General features: G+C 44.7%; 1 protein-coding gene across 1 annotated transcript in view; it reads left to right on the forward strand.

The window, feature by feature from the left end:
• Positions 1-270: 270 nt before the first annotated feature.
• Positions 271-24,216, forward strand: part of BCKDHB (branched chain keto acid dehydrogenase E1 subunit beta) — a 295,895-nt gene continuing 271,949 nt past the window's right edge. Inside the window, 3 exon segments of the mRNA XM_019537671.1 lie at positions 271-461; positions 3,784-3,861; positions 6,908-6,976. Coding sequence (XP_019393216.1) covers positions 317-461; positions 3,784-3,861; positions 6,908-6,976 — 292 coding nt within the window. The 5' untranslated portion in view covers positions 271-316.

The following is a 24,216-nucleotide window of genomic DNA, read 5'->3' on the forward strand; positions in this document are numbered from 1 at the left end:
GAAACCAGAGCAAGATGGAAGTGCCTTGCTCACTGCTCTGAAAGGGGCTTTGGGGAAGGCAAGAAGTGGCTGGGGATCAGCCCCCGCCCTTCTCGCAGGCAGCCCAGCCCCTCCACCGCTCTGCTGGAGCTCACAACTCCACCCTCCCCCTTCTCACGCATGCGCACAGACACACTCCGCGTCACCCCACCCCTCCACCCGCCGCGCCGCGGATTCCGATTGGCCAACCGCCTATCTCCCCTAGCCAATAGGGGCAGTCTTCACCGGCCGCCGCCTCCGTACGAGCCGCAGCCGTGGTCCCCCCACTCCGGCGACCATGGCGGCAATGGGGCTGCGCAGGGCAGCGGTGGCGGCCCTCGAAGGCGGCCTGCTGGGCCGGGTCCCTGCCCCCTCGGCAGTCGCGGCGCGGAGGCACGCGGCGCACTTCACCTTCCAGCCGGACCCGGCGCCCAGCGCCCACGGTGAGAGCGGCGGGTACAGTGACGTCAGCAGTTGCTATAGTGACGACGCGCCGAGCCGGGTGCGGCCCCCTGCGGCAGGGGCCAAACCGCGGGGCCAGCCTGATCCCCCCTGCCCCAGCGGCGCGGGCTGCACTGCGCAGGCGCACAACACCTGGCACTCCGCCCCCACGGCCAGCCCACCTGTCATGGGGGTAGACTGCCACCCCTTCCCCTCGGTCTTGGGAGCATGGCAGCAGGGGAGGGAGACAGGCGGGATTGTCTGGGTGTAGCCCAGGGGCTGAGGGTGAGTGTCTTTTGGGGCTCCCCCTGGCCATGCTTTTCGAGCACGGCTCTGCTTTGTGGCCCAGCCTTGCAGGCACCATGGTTGGTGGGGGTCCCCTGCTGAGGGGGTGAGTCTAAAAAGAAAGAAAAAAAGGCAACACAACCTCACATATGTATGTCCATGTGACTCCAGGATGCGGGTTGGGGTGCGTTCCCCAACTGGTGCTGGCAAGGGTCTGATCAGTAGAGACTGGTCCGGTTAATAAAAGGGGAAAAAAAAGTTTGGAAGGAACCTTTGTGTGGCTTCTGTGCCTCCACCTGCCCCAGCGAGGTTGTGGTCGGGGTTTAAGGTTTCCGATGTCTTCCCATATAGGCAGTGTTCGGGCATCCTGGCAAATACCTTCCCCTTCTCTGAAGAGGGGTCATGGCTGCTTACCATGGGTGACTGGTGCCTCCTGAGTCTGGGGTGACACCAGATCGCTGACCGGGGGGTCCGCCAGCGGTCGATCATCAAGTGCAGAAACACCACCAATGAAACCAGGAGTGCACTTCCTCCGACACTTCAGGTTTTGTGGCTGGCATTTCCCGGGGGGGTGCACGGTCAATCTCAGGGGGTGCACAGGCAGCCCCTCTGTGTTGCCAATGCTGCTTACTTTGTTGCTAGCTCTTGCCCCCCCTCCACCTTCAAGGAAAATTCCCAAGTCCCAAGGAAGTCGGTAAACGTGAGGCTGCTCAGGACCCTTAGCCTATGTGCCCACTTCAGGTTTTAGGGCTGGTAGGGGTAAGCCTGTACTTGTTACTTTGTGTGCCAGGCTTATTAGATAGGAAGGGGGGTGGGGGGGATCAATAAGGATACAGGGCTGCCTTTACTGGGATTTCCCACACTGTAGCCTTTTTCTTTTTTTTTTTTTAAGATAGCAAGAAGACTTACTTGTGCATGTTCAGTATCAAGGAAATCTTCAATGTGAGTTGACAATTGTTTTGAAGCCAGTGAGTCTTGGCAGAGATGGTGCTGCTGACTATCATGTGATGTGGTAGATTGTATTTCTTTAGTTCTCTCTCTCCCAGGAATTCAAAAAGAAGCCTCAAAATACAAAATTTGGGAACAGATCAAAGCAATCACTACTATACTAAGCTAGCAAGACTTTGGGGATAATTCAGGGTGCCTAGACACATGCAGTGAGGCTGCTCCAATGTGCTGAAATTACAGAGCATTGGAGCAGACTCCAGCATCACGTGAATCAGCATCCCTGTGCTGAAAAATGGCAGCAGGGTGCTTTTGACTAAATCTTGTTCAAGCCCCCCCCGAGCATATCTATAAATACCATCAGATGTTAGGTGAGTTTCAGAAGTTTAACTCTGAATTCTGGAAAGCTTGGGTTGTCAGAATAGTTCAATAAAAAACGAAAGGCAGAGGAACCAAAGATGGTTTTTTAAATTTTCCTTTTTCCTTACCCTAACTTTACTTAATTTTTACAAGTTTCATATCATTCTAACTATTCCTTTTAACTTGTGCTTCTTGTAGCATCTCTTAAAGGATCCTATACCAGATGACAAATAGCAACTAATAAATTTTTGAAACCCTGGGATGCATAAGATTAGTGCAGCCCAACTCAGGGTTGAAATAACCGGTTTCTGGCAACACTTTATAACAGCATGATGAAGGTAAAAGCTGTATCTGTTCAGAGTTTGAGATGGATGGAAGGTTGGCATCATTATTTAATTCCAAGTAAGAAATCAAATTCCTACTTTCACGAGATCTTCAACCTATGTCTGATTCTAAGGATAGGTTCACCTTGGGAACCCTGGTTTTTGTCATGAGTTGAAAGAGCGCTTCCAACTGAAAAATTGCTACCTCATATTGTCAGGCAGCTTGGTAGGCTTCCTATTCAGCTACAAATAGGGCACAATTCTGCCTAGCTTATGGAAGCTGGCTTGGTCCTATTAGAAGCTGATATGTCTACTAGCTAGTTGTTTTTGTGCTACATCAGGAATATCTGCCCTCCTCAGCATGCTGAGATGAGGTAGAGAAACGGGTAATAAATGGTAAGGTTTAAAGCTTTAAAAAAAAAAGGTTGGGGGTGTGGGGGGAAGAAAATGGTTACAATGTGGTAAATCCCAGTAAAAGCAGCCCAAGCATTAAAATATTTTCCCACTGTGCTCCACTCTTGACTATTTCCCCTACTGTTCATTCCCAGAAGTCTAGTAGGTCAGTCTTGCAGTTCTACAGACAGTAAGATTCTGGGCCAAATGGTAGTTTACTATGGGCGAAATGGTAGTGATGGATGTTGGCTGCAACTTGGACATGAACTGGTGACATTTAACAAGGTTAGTAACATTGCAGTGCTTTATTTGAAGCTTGTTCCTTTAGGGCAGTGGTTCTCAACCAGGGTGTCTAGAGGTCCTTTCAAGGGTGGTACAGGGTGCTACACAATGTTAGCACTGTTAAGTATGCAAACATTCACATGGTAACCTGATATTTCGTATAGGAATCCATAGTCTCAACACTCCCTCCCCCTCCCCTCCCAACAAACAAAAAAAATCCTCTGACCTGTTGTGGTCTTTGCAATAGAAGATTTGGTCTGTTATTTTTCTGTAGTAAAAAAAAATTAAAGGAAAAGCTAAGAGCTGAAGGGTTATTTTGTGAAGGGTGCCTTGTCTATCATGGGTGCCTTTTGTTTAGAAAGGTTGAAAACCACTGCCTTGCAGGAAAGGTAATTGTGTTATAACTTGTAGGTTCTGACTTGTGATGTTGCAGTCTTTTGCTCATAGCATTCCTTATTGTGTCTGAAGGAAGTTACATCATGTGTTGCAGCCATGAGTTTAACTTCTGAAAGAGATGTGATATGTTAGTAGTGTTATCCCAGTAAATACAAGGTGCGCTGACCTGTTTCCCACTACGTTAAAGTTATTATGTGTAAATATGTCCTTGCTATAAAGAAAATATGAAGAATTATGTCTCAGTCAGTGGCTGTTACCTCACAGGAGATCTTATAAGTGTTGTCTCATTGTTCCCTCCCCATAACTTAAACGGGCTTTTTTTTCCCTCTTCCCCACACAGGACAAACCCAGAAAATGAATCTCTTCCAGTCTATAACAAGTGCCTTGGATAATGCCTTAGCCAAAGATCCTACTGCAGGTATGTTATCCTTGTAATTGTGATCCTTGCTGTAAATAGGAAGTTTTTTGGTTTTTGTAGGGGTCTTTTTCCCATTAATGGAAAAACGTTATCTTTAAAGTTAAGTACAGTACAAACTATTGGCAGTGTTTTTAATGTAGAAATAACCTACTTTACTTCCCATATTGTGGTAGTGTTAGTGATGTTTTAGCTGTGCTGGAACTAGGTGAGAAGCAAGGATTTTTGGGGTCATAACTGTTTTTTTTATTGGACCAACTGCAATAAAAGTTATCCCCCGGGCCCCCCCCCCCCAAAAAAAAAAAAAATCCTTGCATTTCCAAAATTTGTAAGAGGGAGGATTCAGTGTATATGTTTTATGTACTTAAGGACCATAACCTTTTGGCTATAGTTATGTTTCTTCTGTAGTAATTGGTAGCATTGTTGCAATCCAGTGTTGAGCTAGGGGAGAGCTCCATTGCTTAATCTTTCTGGCCACTGGTAATGTTACTGATACTGAGGGGAAACTTGACTCCTAATGTGCAAGTAAAGAAATTCATTTTCAACTATTTTTTAAAAACCTATGTATTTTAAAGTCAAAAAGTGTACTTGTACACACTTGTTATTATAGGCCTCTTTAAAACTAGAGGTCTGGAGGGTGCCTCCTGGGTCACTGAATCCTGTCAGCTGCTTACACAGGCAATGGTGAACTTAAGGAATAGTTACAATCACTACTTTTTCCCCTCAAAATATTTACCTTTAAACTTTCATGATGGCATATAGGATTATAGAACATTAGGGTTGGAAGGGACCTCAGGAGGTCATCTAGTCCAACCCCCTGCTCAAAGCAGAACCATCCCTATCTATATCAGCTCAGCCAAGCCTGTCTGCCCAGGTCTTAAAAACTGCTAAGGGGACATATTTACATGTTCTATTAATATGATACAATTAACTCCAGTGTAGTTTACACTGGAGTTTATTGCTCCTGGGCACAGCGTTTGCACATGTGCCTAAGACTGTAGCTCATTGAGATGGGACGGAGCAGCCCCAGCAGGGGGTCCTGAGGGTCAGCCTGCCAGTCTGGGGCTGCTCCAACCTGACTCAGCATGTAGCAGAGGGTCTGGCTTGGGCATGAAGCACCCTTGTGCCCCAGCGAGCCCTACTAGTATCTACATATGTGCTGTGCCGAGGTAAATAACTCTGCCATAAGATAGTACTGCCGGGCACATACTATCCTACAGTGGAGTTAATTAGTTTACTACAGCCTAATAGCTTGCACCTGTAGATGGTGACGTTTTACTGAGGAACTAATTGGTCAGCTCCACAGTAAGTAGCCTGTTCCAGTGCTTTGAGAACTTCTGAGGCTGTTGGCTTAACAAGTCATCAGGTTAAAGGCTGCAGAGTTTTAACGGTTTTCTACCTCTGAAAAAATTTTGACGTGCAAAGTTGACTGGAAAGAAATGAACTCCTGTAACCTGGATGATCCATAGTTACTTCACAAAGGCAGTGACACTAGTGCAGCTAAACTTTTTAAAATAACTTTGACTAATAACAACTTGCAGTTCTGTGTGTGAAGATGAAAGCTACAAAATATCATGTTTTAGGACTGTGATTTTTTTTCAACCTCTTTTTTGTTTACAGACCCCTAAACCATTTTTTTTTAAATGGAGGTGCTGACCACTTTGAATTGTAAGTGTTGGTATTCACACGCTTTTCATTGATTATAGTCATCTTTCATAGACCCCTTAGACCAGTTGTTTTCAACCCATGGTCTGCAGAGCACATCTAGGATGTCTGTGAAAGGTGGCTGTAAAGATGGTGGCCCTGCACTGTCACTACTGCAGCTGTTGCTGCCCCAGCTCACCCTATGTCCAGAGGCTGCATGAGTGCCAGCAGCAGGCAGCCCAGAGCCAGATGTTGTAACCAGATGTAGATGTCTACTAGCACAGGAAACATCTGTTCCCATCATACTGCTAACTAGTACAAAACTAGTAACCACGTTATAGTGAAAAGGTTTTCATAGTGTACGCAGATGCTCTAGCCAACCAACAAGGACATGTAGAAAAACAGATTGGAGGCATTCCGTTGGTTGTTTCTACATCACTACTTTTGTTTTGCTGTTAAAAAAACATGGCTTAGATTTGTGTTTAACTACTAAAGGTCCATTATACTCCCAGTGGACAGACAGACCACATAACAAATAGTGAATACTGAATTTGCACAGTTGGTAGTCTAATAATTGGACTACCTCCTTCCATAGAGGAGGTCCCTTCGGCCTGAGATTAAAGCACACTGGTGGAATGTGTGGAAGCGTTTGCTTCGTTCTTGGACTGACATTTGGGGAGATGATTTCTAGTGTTTTTGAGAAATACATAATAACTGAATTCACTGAAAGTTGGAGGGCCGGGGAGGTAGAGGAAGGCAAAGATTGCAGTCTTTTCTACTAGATGCTTTTTAATCAAGAGGAAAAAATGGAAAATTGAATTGGAACTCTTAAGTTCATTGGACATCTGGTAAACGGTATACATTTCTCTCTCTTCGGAATTGAATATTGGTTTGTATTAACTTAGGTATAGTGGCATGACAGGCTTGCTTCCAGAACAAGTAAATATGAGCTAGAGCAGTTTTAATCATTCTATTTTAGACCATAGATTATGTGAAGCAAATAGTTCCTGCGTCTCTAAAAGTACAAGAGGTAGAAAGGGAAATCTGGATGGACTTCTTTGAACTGTGTTGTTGATATATTCTTAAAACACTTGTGTAGATTGAAACTTTATAACTCAATTGCTTTTCATACAGTTGTTGCATTTCACAGTGTTGTCTCTTCAGTAATTAGAATGTGTGGGTTCTTTTAGTGTGTTTAAAAATTATTGCTAAAACATTTAACATTCAAACATACAATTTGTAAACTAAAATTGTAGTTAATCCTTTCCCAAATTTTATAATAACTACATGTAAATGGTTAACATAGAATAAATAGGAATACTTGCATATTCCTACATCTAAGACTGGTCTGTTTGCATTCCTAAATAAGACACTTTGTAATGTCTTTTTTTTCCCCCCCCCCCAGTAATATTTGGTGAAGATGTGGCCTTTGGTGGAGTCTTCCGGTGTACTGTTGGCTTGCGAGACAAATATGGTGAGTTAGCTGCTCCTACATAACCATTGTTAGATTTTTATATCCATCCCTCAGTCATGAATGTAGAGAGGGGATCATACTGTTACGGCTTATAAGCGGAAGGCAGAGGAGGTTAGCACCGGGTACTTTAATTGGAGCAGCTCCTAGAGCTGCTCTAATTAAGGTACTCAAAGCATCTTGTGCATCGGGATACCTGCGCTGCAGAATGGCAGCAAGGGTGCTTTAACTAAAACTTGTTCGATGAGCTTTAGATGAAGTGCCCCTGCTTCTCTTTTGAAGCGTGGGGATTCTGATATATGAGAAGTGGAGGCTGGCATGCTCTAGCAGATTCAGTTAATCCACTGTAATTACAGCATGTTATAGCAGCCCCTAGGCTTATGTACGGGCACCTTTACAGGTTAATTCAGAGAGGCATGAGCTTTTGTAGGAACAACCTAGTCCTAGGAATAGACTTTTAAGGTAATATCCTGCCCAACCAATAGCCATGTTAGTCTGAAGATAGGCATATCACCTCCATATTTCTGTGCTTATATGTTTGCATCTTTATTTTGATATAGTTGAAGGTGGAAATTGTTCTGAATGCAATTTTACTACAGTACTTTGTTTTATGAATTGTAATTTTCAAATTACTGAATTAGGCCTCATGATGCTTAACTCTTTGTTTTCAACAATTACTGATTTGCCAAAGGGGTGTGGTAGCCTGTTATAACTTAGAGCTTCAAGTTATATGATCTACAATTAGATCAGATATGATCTATATTTACCCACAGCTAGCAACCATTCAATCACTTTTCCCACTTGTATGTCTTTAGCAAACAGAAAAGATAACTCTTAGTTACAACATTATGTCTATAATGGAACAGAAACAGGGAGTTATAGTAAACTTGGTTTTTAAACCCTTTTCTAAATGAACAATTTAAATAACCTTGATTTCTGGCCTGATGTACAGGAGTTTAAGAAAATGATCGTTACAGTTTTGTAACAAATTACTGTAACATTTCTTACCCTACAGGAACTGAGAAAGTATCGAAAATTAAGATGTTAGTTAACTACTTCACGTTGGTCCTTAGATGAATTTGAAGTTAGACTCAGTAGTAGAAAGGAGATTATTTAAATCACTCAGAAGGGAGTAACTGAAGGGAAGGAGGTGAGGGCAAGGGGGGAATCAGCAGTGCTGTTTGAATCTCTGAAACAGAATGTATGTTCAACATTTTGTTTGTTTGTGGGGGGGCAGGTTTGGTCCCATCTGGAAGGCTGGGGAGGTGGGTATTTGTTTTTAGTAAGTTTCTGGAATCGGGTCTTGGAATTTTCAATCGTATAAGAGAGGTGAGAAATAGGTAATTGATTCTTTTCATGTTTACACTGGTGCAATTAAATGTCAGTTCTAATTAACATGTGAGGGAAGAATCAGGCTCTTATGTTTTGTTAAGCTCTGTTGCTTTTTCCCTCAGGTATTCACAAGTCCTTTCTAAATTTTGTCTGAACAATTAAAATTCATTAATTGGTCATTTTTGGTTATGCACTACAGGATGGGGTGGTGGGTAGGTGTGTGGTTTCTTTAACAGCTTCTGCTGATAATGTCAAGATATTCTATACAGTGTGCCATACAACTTTCATCTTTCATGGCATTTTTGAGAGCAGTCATTCCAGACAGAATCCATCCGCGGTGCTCAAGGCACCCCTCAGGAAATGTCAGTTATTAGTTTTGATTTGTTTTTTTTTTGTTTTTTTGTTTTTTTGTTTTTGGACTACAGCAATTATTCTGTTGAAAAACTTGAAGCGACCACAATAAAGTTAGAAAGTTCTTAACACCATAACCTAGAGATTTCAAATAGGAATATATCTTGTGAATTGTTTGCACATGGTTTAGTATTAACACTGCTGATTTCACAACACGGAAGGTCTCTGTGCCCTCCAGGCACCTGCACTGAGAATTGCTTGTGAGAAAAGAATCTCACATGTGGGGAGGCCTGAGGGTTCTGGCTCTTGAGCCTAATCAAAATAGTATTTACGGCCCTTTACACATGTAGCTCTTCCAAGCTGTATTGCTGCATCGCTGTCAGTAGGTGGCTAGGGTGAGGGCGCAGCCTGAGAGGCTTGCCCCTGTAATGAACCACAGTTAAGTTAAACAACTTAGGCTGTAAATAGAGGCTGCACTGAGAGACTTTTGTCCTGGTGTCCTACAGAGTACACACCCATTGTCCTGCATCAAGTATGTGTAAAATATGCTGGATGAAATAACACACACAGAGAAAATACTGTTATCTTAAGTTAGTTGCTGCTTATTTAACTTAATTTTGGTTCATTACAGGGACAAGCCTGTCAGCTTCTACGTTCTCCTTGGCCACTAACTGGCAGAGGAGCATCAATTCAGCTTGAAAGGTCTTTGTGCATTAAGGGCTGTGCCACTCCTGCTTTGATGGGAGTCAAAACCTAGGAGAATCAGGACTGCCTTCAAATGAGACATCTATTTATGGCTTTATGTCTAGACATTGCAATTGGGGGTGGGATGCAGAATGGGACCTGTTTAGCACTTTTTTTTGGCCTGGCATTCTTCGCAGGTTCTGAAGTTTCGGGCAGTGGGTGTAAATGTCTGTCTGTAGGATCCCAGGACAGCAGGCTTTTTCTCTTGGGAGAAATGCAAGGTCTGTTTACAGCCACTTTCTGACTCTGTGATTCTGCATATTTCTTTATCCTCTTTGTTTTACGTCCTCCCCTGACCCCCCAGGTCCACATTTTTTTAACATTTAGTGGGTTGGTTAGGCTTCAGGACTTGTCTCCAAGATGATTTTGCTAGTGCTTCATATTACGGATAACCTTTTTAGCATGAATATAGTTTTTGCATCAGAATAAGGTCTTTACGATACTGCAGTTGGTTGCTGTGAGAATGACAAATGGGAACAGAGGAATTCTCAAGCAAATATCTTATTAGCCTGTATACATCCCTTAATTGTAAGGTTTTGACTACTTTTTTTTGCATATACAGGGTCTTATTATCTCCTGTGATGCTCATTGATATTATTTTAATAATATTTGTTACTGTTATACCTAGGAACACCAGCCATGGACCCAGGACCTTCCTGTGCTAGGCACTGTTCAGACACCACAGAAAGATGATTCCTGCCCCAGAGAGCTTACAGTCTAAGACAGCAGATGGATACAGGTGGAGGAGCACAAGGAAATAATGTGACAAGAGTGGTCAGCATGATGGGCGGTAGCCATAGCACGCAAGCAGCCTAATCCTTGTCAAGACTTCTGTAGATGTCCTGGCAAAGAATTGATTAATAAGGCATATAAGGATAATGGGGTGGCTTTGCACATGTTTGCAAGGATTAAGCCCGGAGTGTGAGGGACTATGTGGAAGAGAATATGGAAGTGCTTATTTTAAAAGTTAACAAGCAGATGATAGGGACTATCTGATGGGTTGTGGGGGAGAAAGAGACCTATTATTACTGAATAAAGTTTGCGATGGGCAGGGAAAGGAGAGGCTGTGGAAGGCTTCTGGTTGTTTTGATATAGAAGGGGGGTCGATGAGGGACTCAGAGAGAGAGGTGATGTGGTCAAAGTGATAGGCTTGACAGATATTTGGATTTCTGAATGGATATGGGCATGGTTTTTGTGCAGTGCATGTTGTTTGTATTTATATGGCTAGATATAGTATAGACAGTGTAAAAATATGAATCTAGAGCTGTCCGAGTTGAACTTAGGAGTCTGAACAGTAGAGTAGAATAGTAGAGAGCTTTTGTGAGTGTTTATTTTGATCATGTTAACTTTTTTGAGGAGAGAACTAGACAGAAACAGGCTGTGATCTAGTCTTGAAGGAGAGATGCCTGGTTTGCAGTACAGAGTTAGACCTGTGAGTCATCCACATAGAGACAGTTGGATTTGTTGTCGGATGAAATTATCTAGGAAGAATAGCCAGGAACCAAAGATAGATCATGTAGGGCCCTCACAGAGAGCTGGAGTAGAGGATCAGGAGGATTCATCAAGGAGCATACAGAAGGAAAAGTTAGAGAGGTAAGAGGAGAACTGGCAGGGGATGGAGTACTGGAAGTCAGAGGCATTCAAAATTCAAGTTCCAAGCTAAAAATTCTTGCAGTCTGACTGAAGTTGCTTGAAAGATCAAAGTGGACAAGGATGGAATACTGAATATGAGATTTGAGTAAGAAGATATTTTATTAAAGACTGGCAAGAATGGTGGATGTCGAGTGCAAGGGAGTTTTATGGTAGAGGATGCAACTGGAGAAGAGGAGCCCTAGGCAGTGCATGTAAATGGGGCATTTGATGAGCTTGGGACTGAGAGAACAAAGTTGCGTTATTAAAAGGTTTTTTTCACTTGCTAGCAAAATAGCAATACATGATTGCAGTAAATAATGTGATGTGAAAATACAAGGATATTTCCAGCTTTTTCTTGAAATAGAAGGCTTCAACTCTTTTTTTCTTATCTTTCTTGCAGCATTTCATATTTGTATGTTGTCATTTAAATCACTAGGTGGCAGTCTGTGCCTTAAGTGATTCCTGGAGAATAGCTAGTTCTCCCTCTTTAAATGTATGCAGAGTGCAAGATATAAACATCAGTTTGTATTGTAGGCAGAATTCAGCTTATTAATGGTTTGGCACTACACAGATTTAGTCAATATCAAATTTGTTACTTAAGTCTCTCCAGAGAAACTAGGGGGAAAAAGGAGTTTTATTTTACAGCAGAGTCTATCACTTGATCTGAATTGCTTGTGTGCCAGTAAAGCCATTTAAGCCTCAATGTAACCTATATTTATCTCAGGAAGAAGGCAGAAAGTAGACAATAGTACTATATTGTGCATGCAGTGCTCGAATAGGAAACCTATACTAAAAAAACCTAGCAGTCTTGCATTACTTACTCACTGTTTTTTTTTTTTTTTTTTTAAAGGGAAAATCCTGAATTTTTAAGTTGAGCCAGCTTTTGAAATGTCTACTAACTTTGAGCAAATATTTTACTGAAATGCTTTAGTTAAGAACTTAAAGATACAGAAGTCAGTAAATGCAAATTTTCCCAGCAGCTATAGCTTATTCCTTTCATGATACTGCATTTGTTCCTGTATGTGCTATGATGACCCCCCAAAAGCTGCAGCCTCTGTATATCAAATCCATCTATGTACTGATATCAGTGTTCTGCATGTACCTGAACTTCTAAGAAGCAGAAGACTACAAATGGCAATCTCTGTCTCAATCGCCATTTTTGCCTTCAAATGTAGCTCCAGGACTTTTAAGGTTTAGATACAGAAGTCTTTGATGCAGAAGGAGGGTGTGCCGTGCTGCCCTCTCTCTCCATTTCTTCCTTGCCTAAGGTTCCCATAGACACTTATGTATGATGCATTCACATTTCTTTTTAATTTGATGTACTTTGCTCAGTTTTCCATGCTTTCATGCAGAAGGTTTGAAATAACAGCTTTAGGAAGTGTGAAGTCCCCGGCCTTTTACTGATCTTCTAGAAGTGGCATTTAAAATTGACATCTTTGTCACCATGAATGATCAGATTGTTCACTGACATGGAACAATGGAGAGGTGATAATTTCTATTCTTGCAGGTGGGGAAATGAGGATAGCCATGAGGAATAAAATGAGGGTGGGAAAGAAGGCAGGATTGGGAAACGAGAACAAAGTAGTAAGAATGGTAGTGGGACAGTTTGGGTGTGGAGGGCTGGCAGGTAGGGAGCATACTTTTCTATCAAGTGACACTAAATGTTCCAGTGGAGCATCTAGTAAGTAAATCTTTACTCATTATTAAATGCCAAATTGTACACCTGTTTGTGCAAGCTTCCCACTAATGTTACTGAGTGTCCTATAGACGAAAAGGAGAGTATAGCTTCCACAGTGTATATCCCAGTCAATGCTCCGCAGTTACAAATTCTTCCTTCTCTAAGGAAGTCTAGGGGGTAATGGCCTTAATATTGGCTAACATCTATGTGGTATTTCAGTCTTCAGTAAGCTGAATTCTGCCTATAGTAATACCAACTGGTATTGAGATCTTACTTTAAAAGACGTACAGAGAGGAAGAAAATTGGTGCTTCTTTTTAAAAGTACATTTGGGTAAACTTCGCATCTTTTGTTCTAGAGCATTGGCTAGGGAAACTTTGGGGCATTTGAACAGCTGGTTGGAGGTTCAGTTATTTCCTTGTTCCCCTTAGAGCTGGCCCATGAGGGTGTGATGAATATTTGCTTCCTTCTGTAAGGCCTGTAGTTGTAGCGGACAATATCCACCCGTGTTCCAAACAACGCTGAGTGGAATAACCCAAATGATGCCTTCAGAATCTGGGTGATCAGCCCTTTCTAGCAGGAAGGCTATCTGGGTCAGCAACAGGGATCTGAGTCTTCCATTTCCTTTGGAAAAATGTGAAATTTCTCCTTCAGAGGAGAAAAATGCAGATTTCCCCCTTTTGCAGACTGTTCTCCACAGGCTGGCAGAGTTTCAGCCTGCAATGAGCTGTTTGCAAAAAGGGCATGAAACCCTAAGCCGATCTGGAGGGGGTGGGTGGAGGGGTATTTTCTTGTATACCATGCAACTAAATAATGTTGGCTTGTGAAGTGTGTTTCTTGGAGTTTGCTGATTTACACCTTTAACTTCTCAACTGAAATGCTGTACTACCAAAGAATTCTTTTTGCAATACATAGAAACAAGTAACGTTACAAGATCAAGTTGTTATCCCTGTTCATTGTAGCTTCTATTGTGATTATTTCCACCTTGTCATATGTGGTATTTAGGTATTCGCAAATGTGTGTGCATTTACAGGCATTCTAATAACACATTTCTTTTATGTCTAATCAGTTAACAGAAGCTGTATCTTAAAGCATTTGCATGCCTGTTGATGTATTTTAATAATCTGATTCAATAAAGTTACATTGGTATAGAAAATATTTCATCACGTTACTTCTAGACTTTTTTTAGTCAGTTTGATCACAGTCTTCATTGACCACATATCTTATAGGGAGAAAGGATAGTCTAACACAGTGGGGGGCTAATGTCTTTGTCAGGTGTATCACTCCCGACCCCTTCCCTGACTAATCACCTATTCTGTTTTTGGTTCCCTTCCTACCTGCAGTTATATTGTGTGTCCTCTCCCAGGTCTGTTGTGTTGCACATGCAGACGCTCCCCTTGCTATTTGAGGTGCATGTGCCACAGGTTGGCCATCCGTGGCCTGATGGATAGGGCTTTGCCTTTTGGTGTTGGACACTTGATTTCTGACAGCCAAAACATAGTTGCATAGGAAGCCTTTTACCTTTTTAATGTAAAACAGTTCTTCTTTAAAATTGAGAATTCTTTTGTCTCTGTGATAGAGTCTCGGTTTTATTGTAGTATTTCTGTGTTCATGTTGTAATAGTATGTTGTAATAGTATTTGCAGCCTCAGTTTAGCTGTAAAGCAAGTACATGGGGGAATCAGTGGGTTGAAGGGACAGTGAATTCAGAGTTGCTGACCTGTCCTACCTGACAGAAGAAACATCCAGCTATGTCATCATGAATAGCTTTCTTAAACCTTCAAGGAAGGTGAGGATTCCAGCTCACATCCAAGAGGTGTCAGGGGAAGGAAAGACACCTAGATGTGTAGAGGAGGGACCAGCAGGATTTTGTCTCTAGCCGAGATTAATGGAGCAGCTTTGAGGCTCAGGAAATTTGGGCCTTGACTAGAAAGGGAGCAGAGCTGTGCAGACTGCACTAGGGCAGGGGGAATGTAACCCTTTGGAGGGAGCCAAGAATCTGTATCTGAGTGGCCTTTGTCCCAGTAAATGCCTTCATCAAAGATGAGCTGGGTGTTTTGCTTTTTTGGAACTTTGGATTGCACTTCTTCTCCCCAGTAGGAGACAGGTTTCCTTCCTCAGGAGCTGAGCTGGAAGCTAGCTCTTGGATTCAGGGCTAGGGAACAACCAGGGAGGGGCAGGGACCAAAAACCAGGGGCTCAGAGAAAAAAATGAGCCGGGACTCCCTTCTTCTCTAGAAGACACACCTGGGCTGGCTCAGGGGGGTGGTCTCAGATACTAGACCAAGCTGTGGTAGTCCTGAACAAAAACTCCTTCTGGGGCACTCTGACAATCCCTCTTTGTCTGCTTTGACTACAAACTCCTTGTGCTGGGGGCTGTTTAGTGTGTATACTGCTCATTATAGTAGAGACCAGATTTACCCTGCATTCCAGCAATATACTCAAAATACTGTCATTTAAACATGCTTTGCCTTGGCCTGAACTGTAACTTTAGCTGTGTATACAAGCCTTTTCTGTTTTTAATTCATAGAGTTAAACTACATGCTGAATGTCACGGGCCTACCTAGCCAGGCAGTGGAATTGAACTGGAAAAGTAGTGTACTGCATATTTACTGCCGAGTATAATGTACAGTACACTGTTGCTGCTTGTTATCTTATTCTTATAATGTTTCCAGTCTCATTTTACTTCTTGAATATTAAATTAACAAGAGCTCTAAGAGGTCTAATTTAACAGAGTAGTCAGACATGTATCAAAAGGTCTGTCTAAGATTGCATTTTGTATTGTACCCTGGATTTCAGTTGTAAATATTCTACTTGGGACGGAAGCTATCTATGTAGGAAAGTGTAGTGGGGGACTTGCTGTATATGACCAATGACTGACTAACTCTGGGGACAGTCATTATCTCTCTATTGCTGTCAGAAGACTTGAATTTGTGAGAGGGGTTAGTATATGAAAAAAGGCATGTTGTTCAGGAAGAATCGTGAACTTGGACTGAAGTTTAAGAGGTACGGGAAAGGATTTACACCAATGGATGAGAGCCTGAGTGAACTCCCCAAGCGTCAAGATTCTAGTGCCAAAAGATGATATGAAATATAAGCTACTTACTGAGAAGTCAAACTTAATGAAGTAGCAATTACTGATACAGTGAAGGAGAAGAGAATGTGACAGAGAAGCTTTTAAGGAGCGGTTTCTTGCATATTGTTCAACTAGTATTAAAGCCTTTTGGAGACTAAAAATCAAGGAAGTTTTTAAGATGGTCTGAAAGTAGGGCTGCTTAGATGCCCTTTTAATGTATTTATAAAGCAAACAAATTACCTTTATTTACTCAAATCTAAGGTGCATTTCTCCCCCCCAATCAGCATGGGGAAGCCTCTCACCTTAGATTCATGTACAAAATAGGGTGTGGCGGGGAAGGCCAGGAGGCTACTGAGGCTCTGACTCTGGCCCTGAGCCTGGGTAGAGGCCAGAGTCAGACCCACAGCAGCCTTCTGCCCTCCCTCCGCTTGTGCTCTGCAGCTTCTTCCCCTTCCACCACCCTTACTGTCAGGCACAGCTTGGTTCTGGCTGAGGCTGGATTCTTTCCCTCCATCCCCTGCTCAGCCTATCGGCAGTCCTGGTGCTGCTGCATGGCTCTGCAAAGGCTGTGCTTGTGTGTTTGTGCTCTGGGACCCCGCAGGGAGTAGAGTACAAGCAGTGTCTGACAGTAAGAGGTGGGAGAGGAAAAGGGGTAGAAATTGTGAGGAGTGGGGGGAGAAGCAGGGAGAGGAAGGGGCAGACACTGGGAAACTGGGGGTGCAGGTGGGGGGCAGGAAGGCTGCAGGGAGAAGGGATAGAGGGCACGGAGGCTCCCTGGCATCCTCTCCTTCCCTTCGCCCTGCCAGCTGCTGTTTTACCTGCTGTGGGGAACCCTCTAATAATTAGATTCTATACCTGGAAGATATAACTAACTTGTACATTTTCTAAATATCAAATCTGATTATTGGGGGATTGCCTTAAATTCTGGGCAATTGATTCAAGTAAATATAATGCTTCAAGTTTCATCAAATATAAATAAGGCCTTTGTCATGTAGAACTGTCAAGAGGCACAAAAGTAGTAGGCATTTCCATAGCATCCTCTATTGTGAGCAGACTTGAAAAAAGGAAGTTGGTGGAAGTTTCAGGTGTTTAAAGAATATAACTTGTTTTTTTGTGTGGGTTTGAGGGGTTGAATATGGGTTCTTTATGGGATGGCATTCCTACCTTTTAAAGACATGAAGATATCCATGTTGTAGCTACAAAAAAAGCTGTAAGATGGCTAGGCAAGAAGAATGTTGGAATATGGATTCTAACTTGAACCCAATTTCCAGCCTGCCAGAGCAGTCACAATGACTTGCTATTACTTAAGTACCTTATTCATTGCTGTTGCAGAAGCATCAAAACCCAAAGTAATGAGCAGGGATCTGGGTTTTTCATTCACTGCGGTAAAATGTGGTAAAACCCAGATTTTCCACTTTTAAAGAAGAAAAACCTGGGAAATGGTGGGTTTCCCCTTGCAGGCTGGCAGAGTTCCAGGGAGGCTCGGGGGAGCAGGAAGGTGGTCAGCCAGGGGGCACCATGTACATGTGTGCACTTACACATGGACCTGGCTGCCAGGCAGCCTGGAGAGAAGCTCCCACAAGTAAGTCTGGTGTGGGGTGGGATGGGGGAACTGAGCCCCACATGAGGAAGGGAGGGAGCTGGGCACAGCTGGGGCTGGGGCTGTTGCCTAACTGGGGTGGTGCATGGGGCCCAGTTGTCACAGGAGCACCAAGGTGTCCTGTACCTTGGAAGCAAAAGGAACTGAGCTGCCAATCAACTGGGCAGCTCAGGTGCCGGTTGCTAGGGCAACCAGGTGGGTCAGGTGGCCAGAAGGGGGCAGGGCCGGGCCTTTACAAACAGCCCAGGCCGGAGCCTTACTAGCAGTTCCCTTCTGGCAGCCACAGGAGCAGGAGCTCTGCGGCTGAGCTGAGTGGCCTGAATTGGTAGTGGCAGCATTGTGGTGCTGACTGGCTGCGATGATGCCGGGGAGGAGAGCACCTTGATGAGAGGTATGGTTGGAGGCCCTGGTGGGGGCTCAGTGTTTATGTTATGAGCAGGAGGCTCTGTGTTTTATGTTGAAGCCAGGTGGCTGGCGTCTTGGTTATAGTTACTCCGGAGGACCGGGTGAGGCTGTAGGGGAGTGAGGAGGCCTTACGGGGATTCCCCAGCAGCTTGGGGGTTCCCGGTGCCCATTAGGGGCACAGTGCCACAGCGGGCACAGTATAAGGAGTGCCAGGAGGGCGCTCGCTGTGTGGGGATTGTAGCCCCAGCAGCGCGAGGCGTGGCCCAGGCCCCAGAGTGGGGCAGGCTCTGATTGATAAAGACCCAGTAGGGCCGGGGAGGCCAGGTAAGGCTCCGGCCGCCTGAGCCCAATTCGATATTGACCAGTAGCAGGACATTGGAGTGAATAGTGGGAGCTGGGGCGGAGGGCGGCGAGCCAGGCCCGGGGGGCGCCGGGAACGGGGCGGAGGGCGGCGAGCCAGGCCCGGGGGGCAGGGGACTGTACAACATCCCACAGAATAGCTGCGAGGCTTGGGGCGTGCTAAAGGGGAGGTTTGGAGGCACGCATACCCCTTAAGGGAGGGGCGCACAGAGGCGCCCCATTTGGAGTGGGGGCAAGAACACACATACTGTTCACTAGGGGAACAAAGGCAGTCTCCCATTTAACCTATTAAACAGCAAAGTCGTGGCGGGCGAGGATTCGAGGGTGCCTAGTCCACCCGAACGTGACAGTAGGGGGTGCTAGGGAGTTCACGGCCGCTCCTAGGCCCCACTCCCTCACACCAGTGCCATGTGTAGCTACAGGGTTTGAGCGGGGAATGGGATGGAGCTACGGGCAGCTCATTTGGAGTGGGGGGAGCTGGCTTCCTGCTACTGTGCACTGCTGGAGGGGAATGGGGAGCATGTGCCCCCCAGATTTGTGTGGGGTGGGGGTGGGCTGCCTGCTGCAGGCTCGGGGCTCCCTGCCCTGCTGTTCTCCCGCTTGGCTCTTTGTGGCCCAGCAGGCAGGACTCAGTGTGGCAGGGCAGAGTGAGATGGGGAAGTTTGATGTTGCAAGAAGTCCTGAGTTGCCATGGTAATGTGCCCCCTGCCTTCCCAGCAGCAGCAGGGATGGTGGCATGAAGGGCACCTTGTCATGGTGGCCTGGGGCTCATGGCAATGGCACCCAGCTCTGCTCTGCCTTGCTGTGCCAGATCCTGCCCACTGGGCTGTGGAGGCCCTGGGGGGAGGGCAGCAGGGTGGAGAGCCCTGAGCCTGCACTGGCCCCATGCACAAAAGGAGGGGGAGGGGGAAGTGCGCACAGTGGCAGGAAACTGGGCTCCCCCACCTGAGCCTGCAGCGGGCATCCTGCACCTGCCCCCCCTCCACTTCACTCTGGCTGTGATGCCCATGGGGGAGGGGGAGCTGGGCTCTGCACTCATTCCATCACAGCAGCTGCTGCCTCCCACAGGTGGCAGCCAGGGCTTGGGCACTGCTATGGGGGGCAGGGGCTGTAGAACTGGGTCCCTGGCCTCATACCCCTGGCAGCTGGGAGCCCCCTCTGGCAGGGTTGGAGGGGGTGGGGGCACCAGCAGGGCCCAGGGGGCTGTGGATCAGAAGTGAGGGGCAATGTCATAGGCAGGGCACTGGTAGGGATGCTCAGCACCACAAAGCAGTGTGGGGGAGGACAGCCATAGCTGAACCTGTGCCCTGGTGAGTGAAGGGGGCAGGAGGAGCTCTAATTTTTTTTCCATGAGGGAAAAAATCCCCCAAAATCAAACATGAATATTTATAGGTATTTAGAATTTATTTTCTTATAGTGATTGAGGCACTGGAAGGCTTCCAAATTGATATATTTACAATTTTAAAGCAATAAAACATTGTGTTCTGCTAATACCTATGTATATAGTGGCATTTCACTTTTAATCGGAATATTTGTGATTTTTAAACAGAAAACCAGGATCCCTGGTAATGAGTCAAATTTATGTTTTGCTGCAGATTGCATCCCTGCTGGGAAGTTATTAATCTGTCCATATGGCTGTATATGCAGTCAAATTTCCTATGTGCACTGTATGTTTCCTCATTAATTATGGCCCTCCATGGGAAAGTGTACTGTGCAAGTGACACTCAACAATGTTACAGTTGTACACCCCAACTTAAATAGGAAGAAGGGAGAGTGATGCCTTAAGGACTAATTTGAAGAGGCATAAACTTTCATTAGCAACAACTTGCTTTGTCAGATACTTTATGCTGTTGCTTACAAAGCTTATGCCTCTCTGATTTAGCTAGTCTATAAGCTGTCACTCTTCCTGGTTTCAGACTAACAAGACTAGCTGCATCTTTTAAAATAGTTTTGTAAGAATTTTAAGGCAGTGTTGCCTGCAAGAGTTCAGTCTAAATGTACTCTCTGTTAGTTTTAGAGCTAGCTAAATTAAATCCTTTCCAAACTGGGGGAGTGTGTGTATTTTCCCCCCCCCACCCAATGGCTAGAGTTGCATGATTCCCACAGGGGTTTCCCTTACTTAATAGCTCAATGTTGAGCACTTACCAGGCTCTGGGGGGCAGAGGCTCAATTATGTGTTCGAGTGCACTGGAATTTTGTTTCTGGGGGAGAAACCCACCGTTTTATACGATTTTTGGATTGGATGCCTTAAGTCTCTCTCAAAAACTTTTCACCTCATTCCATGCAACAGCTCATTACATGTACAAGTGTTAAAAATCTGAGGCCAGATTTTGTTCCACCGATTTAGCCGTGTAAGTGGACTGAGGTGCCTAAGTATAAATTATGTTCCACCCTGGTCAAACCCTTGGAAAAAAGAACTGTTCATACAAAGGTGGGTGCATAGGCAATGCATGGGGGGGGGGGAATGCCCCCCCTAAGATTGGCCCTCGCCGGTTGTGGTGTGGGGAATGCCAGCTGGTGCCTCCCTGAGAAGTGCTGGTGGCACTTCCGGTTTTGCTGTCAGTGCTTCCAGGGTTGGCAATTGGCTGCTGGGGGACCCCCCCCCATTCAGCAGTTAGCTGCTGGGGCCCCCCCCCCCCCAAGAGTCGGGAGGCACCATTTGGGGGTGGGTCCCCTCCTTATTTTTTGTGATTTTTGCCTTGAGGGTCAGATGACAGTTTGGTTCAAAGCAGATGAATGAATGGCTTTTTCAGGACTTAAACGTGATTCTATTATGCCTTGCTCAAGTGCCTAATATGTGAAATCTTTAAAATCTGGCCTGGGGTCACACTTTCTGCAACTCACAGGCTCGAAGTGTTTTCGCTCTTGCTCTGTCTCTACTCTGCTGACTTCAGGGAAGACCTGTGTTAGTAGGAGAGATCTGAGAACCTCCAGCACTAGAATACCCTGGTTTCTAGTAGTTATGACTAAGGCCTGGTTTAAATCACAGACCCAGCTTGAGGCACAGCAGCTCATTTAATCTTGGAGTTTCCCCTATGTGCTGCCCTGCTGCTTGCTCCTGATTGCCAGGAGGCAAAAACCATGACTTTAAATATGCTGCATTCTCACTGGGGTTTTGTCTCATGGCCATTAGGAGAGAGTAGCAGGGTGGCAGGGGAGCGCAGGGGGGAGCTCCAAGACGAAAAGAGCTGCTGCGCCATGAGCTGGGCCCATCTGGACAGTAGGGCTAGGGACAGATATTACACGCAAACCAGTTTAAGTGACCTCAAACTGGTTTAAACCTGTAACGAAACAGATGTTCGGTGTGTATAAACCAGTTTCAAAATGGCCAAACCTGGTTTAAGATAAACCTGGTTAAATGTAGTATCAGATTTCACTGATTTTTTGCTTAAACCAATTGATGCAATGTCTGTCCCAGACCCCTTGCTAGTTTAAATTAAATCAGACTCCCCCAGCATCCTGCATGCTCTCTGGGTTGGGTGAGGCTCTCTGTTCCACAGCAGGGATGGCCACCCCTCTCTGTTCCCTGGCTGCAGCTTGGCAGAGACTTGCAGGCACAGAGTATTTCCTGCTAAGCAGGGATTATTTCCCCCTTCCCCTCTGCCTTATACAGACACCTCAACATTAGCATACCACGTGGGCTATGGTTTGAGTGGGAGACAACAGGCAGACAGGTTTATTGGAGTTAATCAACAGATAGCTTAATGTCTTTCCTTGGAAGAGCTGTTTATGAAGAGCTGCATTAGTTGATGGAGAATTGCTTTGTTTTCTTAATGGGTTGATAAACACTGAGTTAGGGGTGATAAACATTCCCTGCTGGGCTGCTTGTGGGGCAGGGAGAGCTTCCTGCTGGGGCCTGGCCACCACCCACCCCCATCAGCTCAGCCCTGTGCAAGGGAAGGGAGGGCTGCTCTAGCCCCCCTCCCCCCAGCTTCTAACCTGAGCCACTGCAGGCATGTGTCTTCAGTTCTGGGATGTCTGTCTAGTTACAAAACTAATTTAGCTTAGCCAGGTTAGACTAACCTGCAAAGATTGAATCAATTCAGGCTTTTTGAACATCTGTCCCTAGCTTAGATAGTAAAGGTTCAAATCCCCTTGGGCATACTAAAGAACTAAACCAGAGTCTTTTGTCCAGTGGTAGTAGGAGTGTCCTAATACACTGAACCTCTTGGGTAAAATTGGGTGACCACTACCATCCCTACCTCTTGGTTTTGTTAGTACATCTCTTCATTTAATTTGTTTTCTTGCAAGTGTCTGAGCAGAAATGTGTTCAACCAAAATAAATAGGGAAGGCGGGGGCAGGGGGGAGAGGTGGAGGCTCGGAAGATCCAAAACTTAATCAAGCTCAAACTAAATTTATAAATTGTTTTCTTTTGTTTGATTTATCACTCAAAAGGAAAATCAGTTTTTAGCAGTTCTCCTTAAAAATAGTGAGAAAGTCAAATATGTTGTCATGAGTACAGGTTTCCCTCACTTTGTTGTACATGCACTCCTGGAAAAGGGTGCATAACTCGAATCTGCATAAAGGGAACCCACTGTAACAATGTAACAAATAGGGATACATTCCAAGACCCCGACTTGTAGTGATCCCCAGACTCATTTCTACCACTTTTACAAGACAATTTTGGTACTCGCCCACAGCAGACAGTACACACAAGCACAGGACAATATTATAATGGGAATGGCAACTACAGCAACACATGTTGCAGATGAGCGAGTAGCACAAATCCACACAGGAGACTATATTCTGGTGTGTGCTTCTCCCACAGTGCACCACACAAAGCAGCTGTCTCTGGGTTTCCATCACACTGATCACATAAGTGTGAATTTTCCTTGCATATAACAAATTTTTGGTATAAAAAGGGTCATTGCATAGTGAATTTGCACATACAGAACTCGCATAAAGCAAGGGAAGCCTATATTTCACATTAATAGATATTCAAAAACATACAACTGCTGCCAATTTGTTATTAAATCCATAAAGCAAATGAATATTTTAATATTTAGCTTTTTTTATTATTTAATAAACAGACATGTCATACTTCCATGTTTTCATTGTTTTTTTTTCTGAATTCTTGGTTTATTTTAATATTCCTTATTTTTTAGCTTCAGTTTAAATTTTTCACTGATGGTTTAAAATATCTCTTGGTGATATTTACACCACCTTATTTACAAATAAATCTCAAACTTTTTTTTTCCAGCTGTCTGTGTTTTGTGTTGCCTAACTGTAGTGGGCTAGTAAATAGAATAAGACTAAATAATGGTAGATATGTTAGAAATGGTATACTAAATTTAACTTGGTATGAACTGGCTTATGTTGCGCTAGACTGTTATGATGCTCATGAATTTTGAATTAATAACAGCCTGCATTTAGAAAGGCCTGTCTTCTGCTGGATGGATCTTGACACCAGAAATTTAATTTGTGAAAGAGATCTGTTTTACTAGTAATTCTTTACTGTAAAATATTTTAGAGAAAGATGAGAATACAAGGGATCTGCATTCTACGCAGTGGCAACTACTATGAATGCACATATATTTTGTTTTAAAGGATACAAAATTTGAAACAACACAGAAGGTATCTATAACAATTCTAAATATTGGTCAAAAGAACTGGAATATTCAATATTTGAAAATATTCAGATTACTAAGCACAAATGACTGTGTGTGTGTGTAAGGCACAGCGGGTTGAAAACTGCAGGGCTGGTGGCTCTTACCAAGGCCACAACACCTGCCAGTTGTGTGTGTCCTACAGCAGACCTGAGTGAGTGCTGGGCCCTGCCAGACCACGAAGGCTGCCAGCTGTGTGTGTCTTGCTGGGGGGTCTTGTTTGGGGCCCTGCACCCTAAGCTGCTGACAGGCAAAACTCGTGATGTGGGTGGGTGACCCTGTGTTAAGGTGTGCCCTTCTTGGCGCTGGGGCCTCTGCACAACATGGCAGTGTGCCGCATTGAAGTCTCCTCCTCCCCTACAGCCTCACATCTGGTCCTCCGCTTTCATAGATTTCATAGACATCAGGGCTGGAAGGGACCTCGGGAGATCATCGAGTCCAGCCCCCCGCCCAAAGGGCAGG

The sequence above is a fragment of the Crocodylus porosus genome, unplaced genomic scaffold (genome assembly GCF_001723895.1).
Source record: "Crocodylus porosus isolate Cpor-Errol unplaced genomic scaffold, CroPor_comp1, whole genome shotgun sequence".
Taxonomy (NCBI): Eukaryota; Metazoa; Chordata; order Crocodylia; family Crocodylidae; genus Crocodylus; species Crocodylus porosus.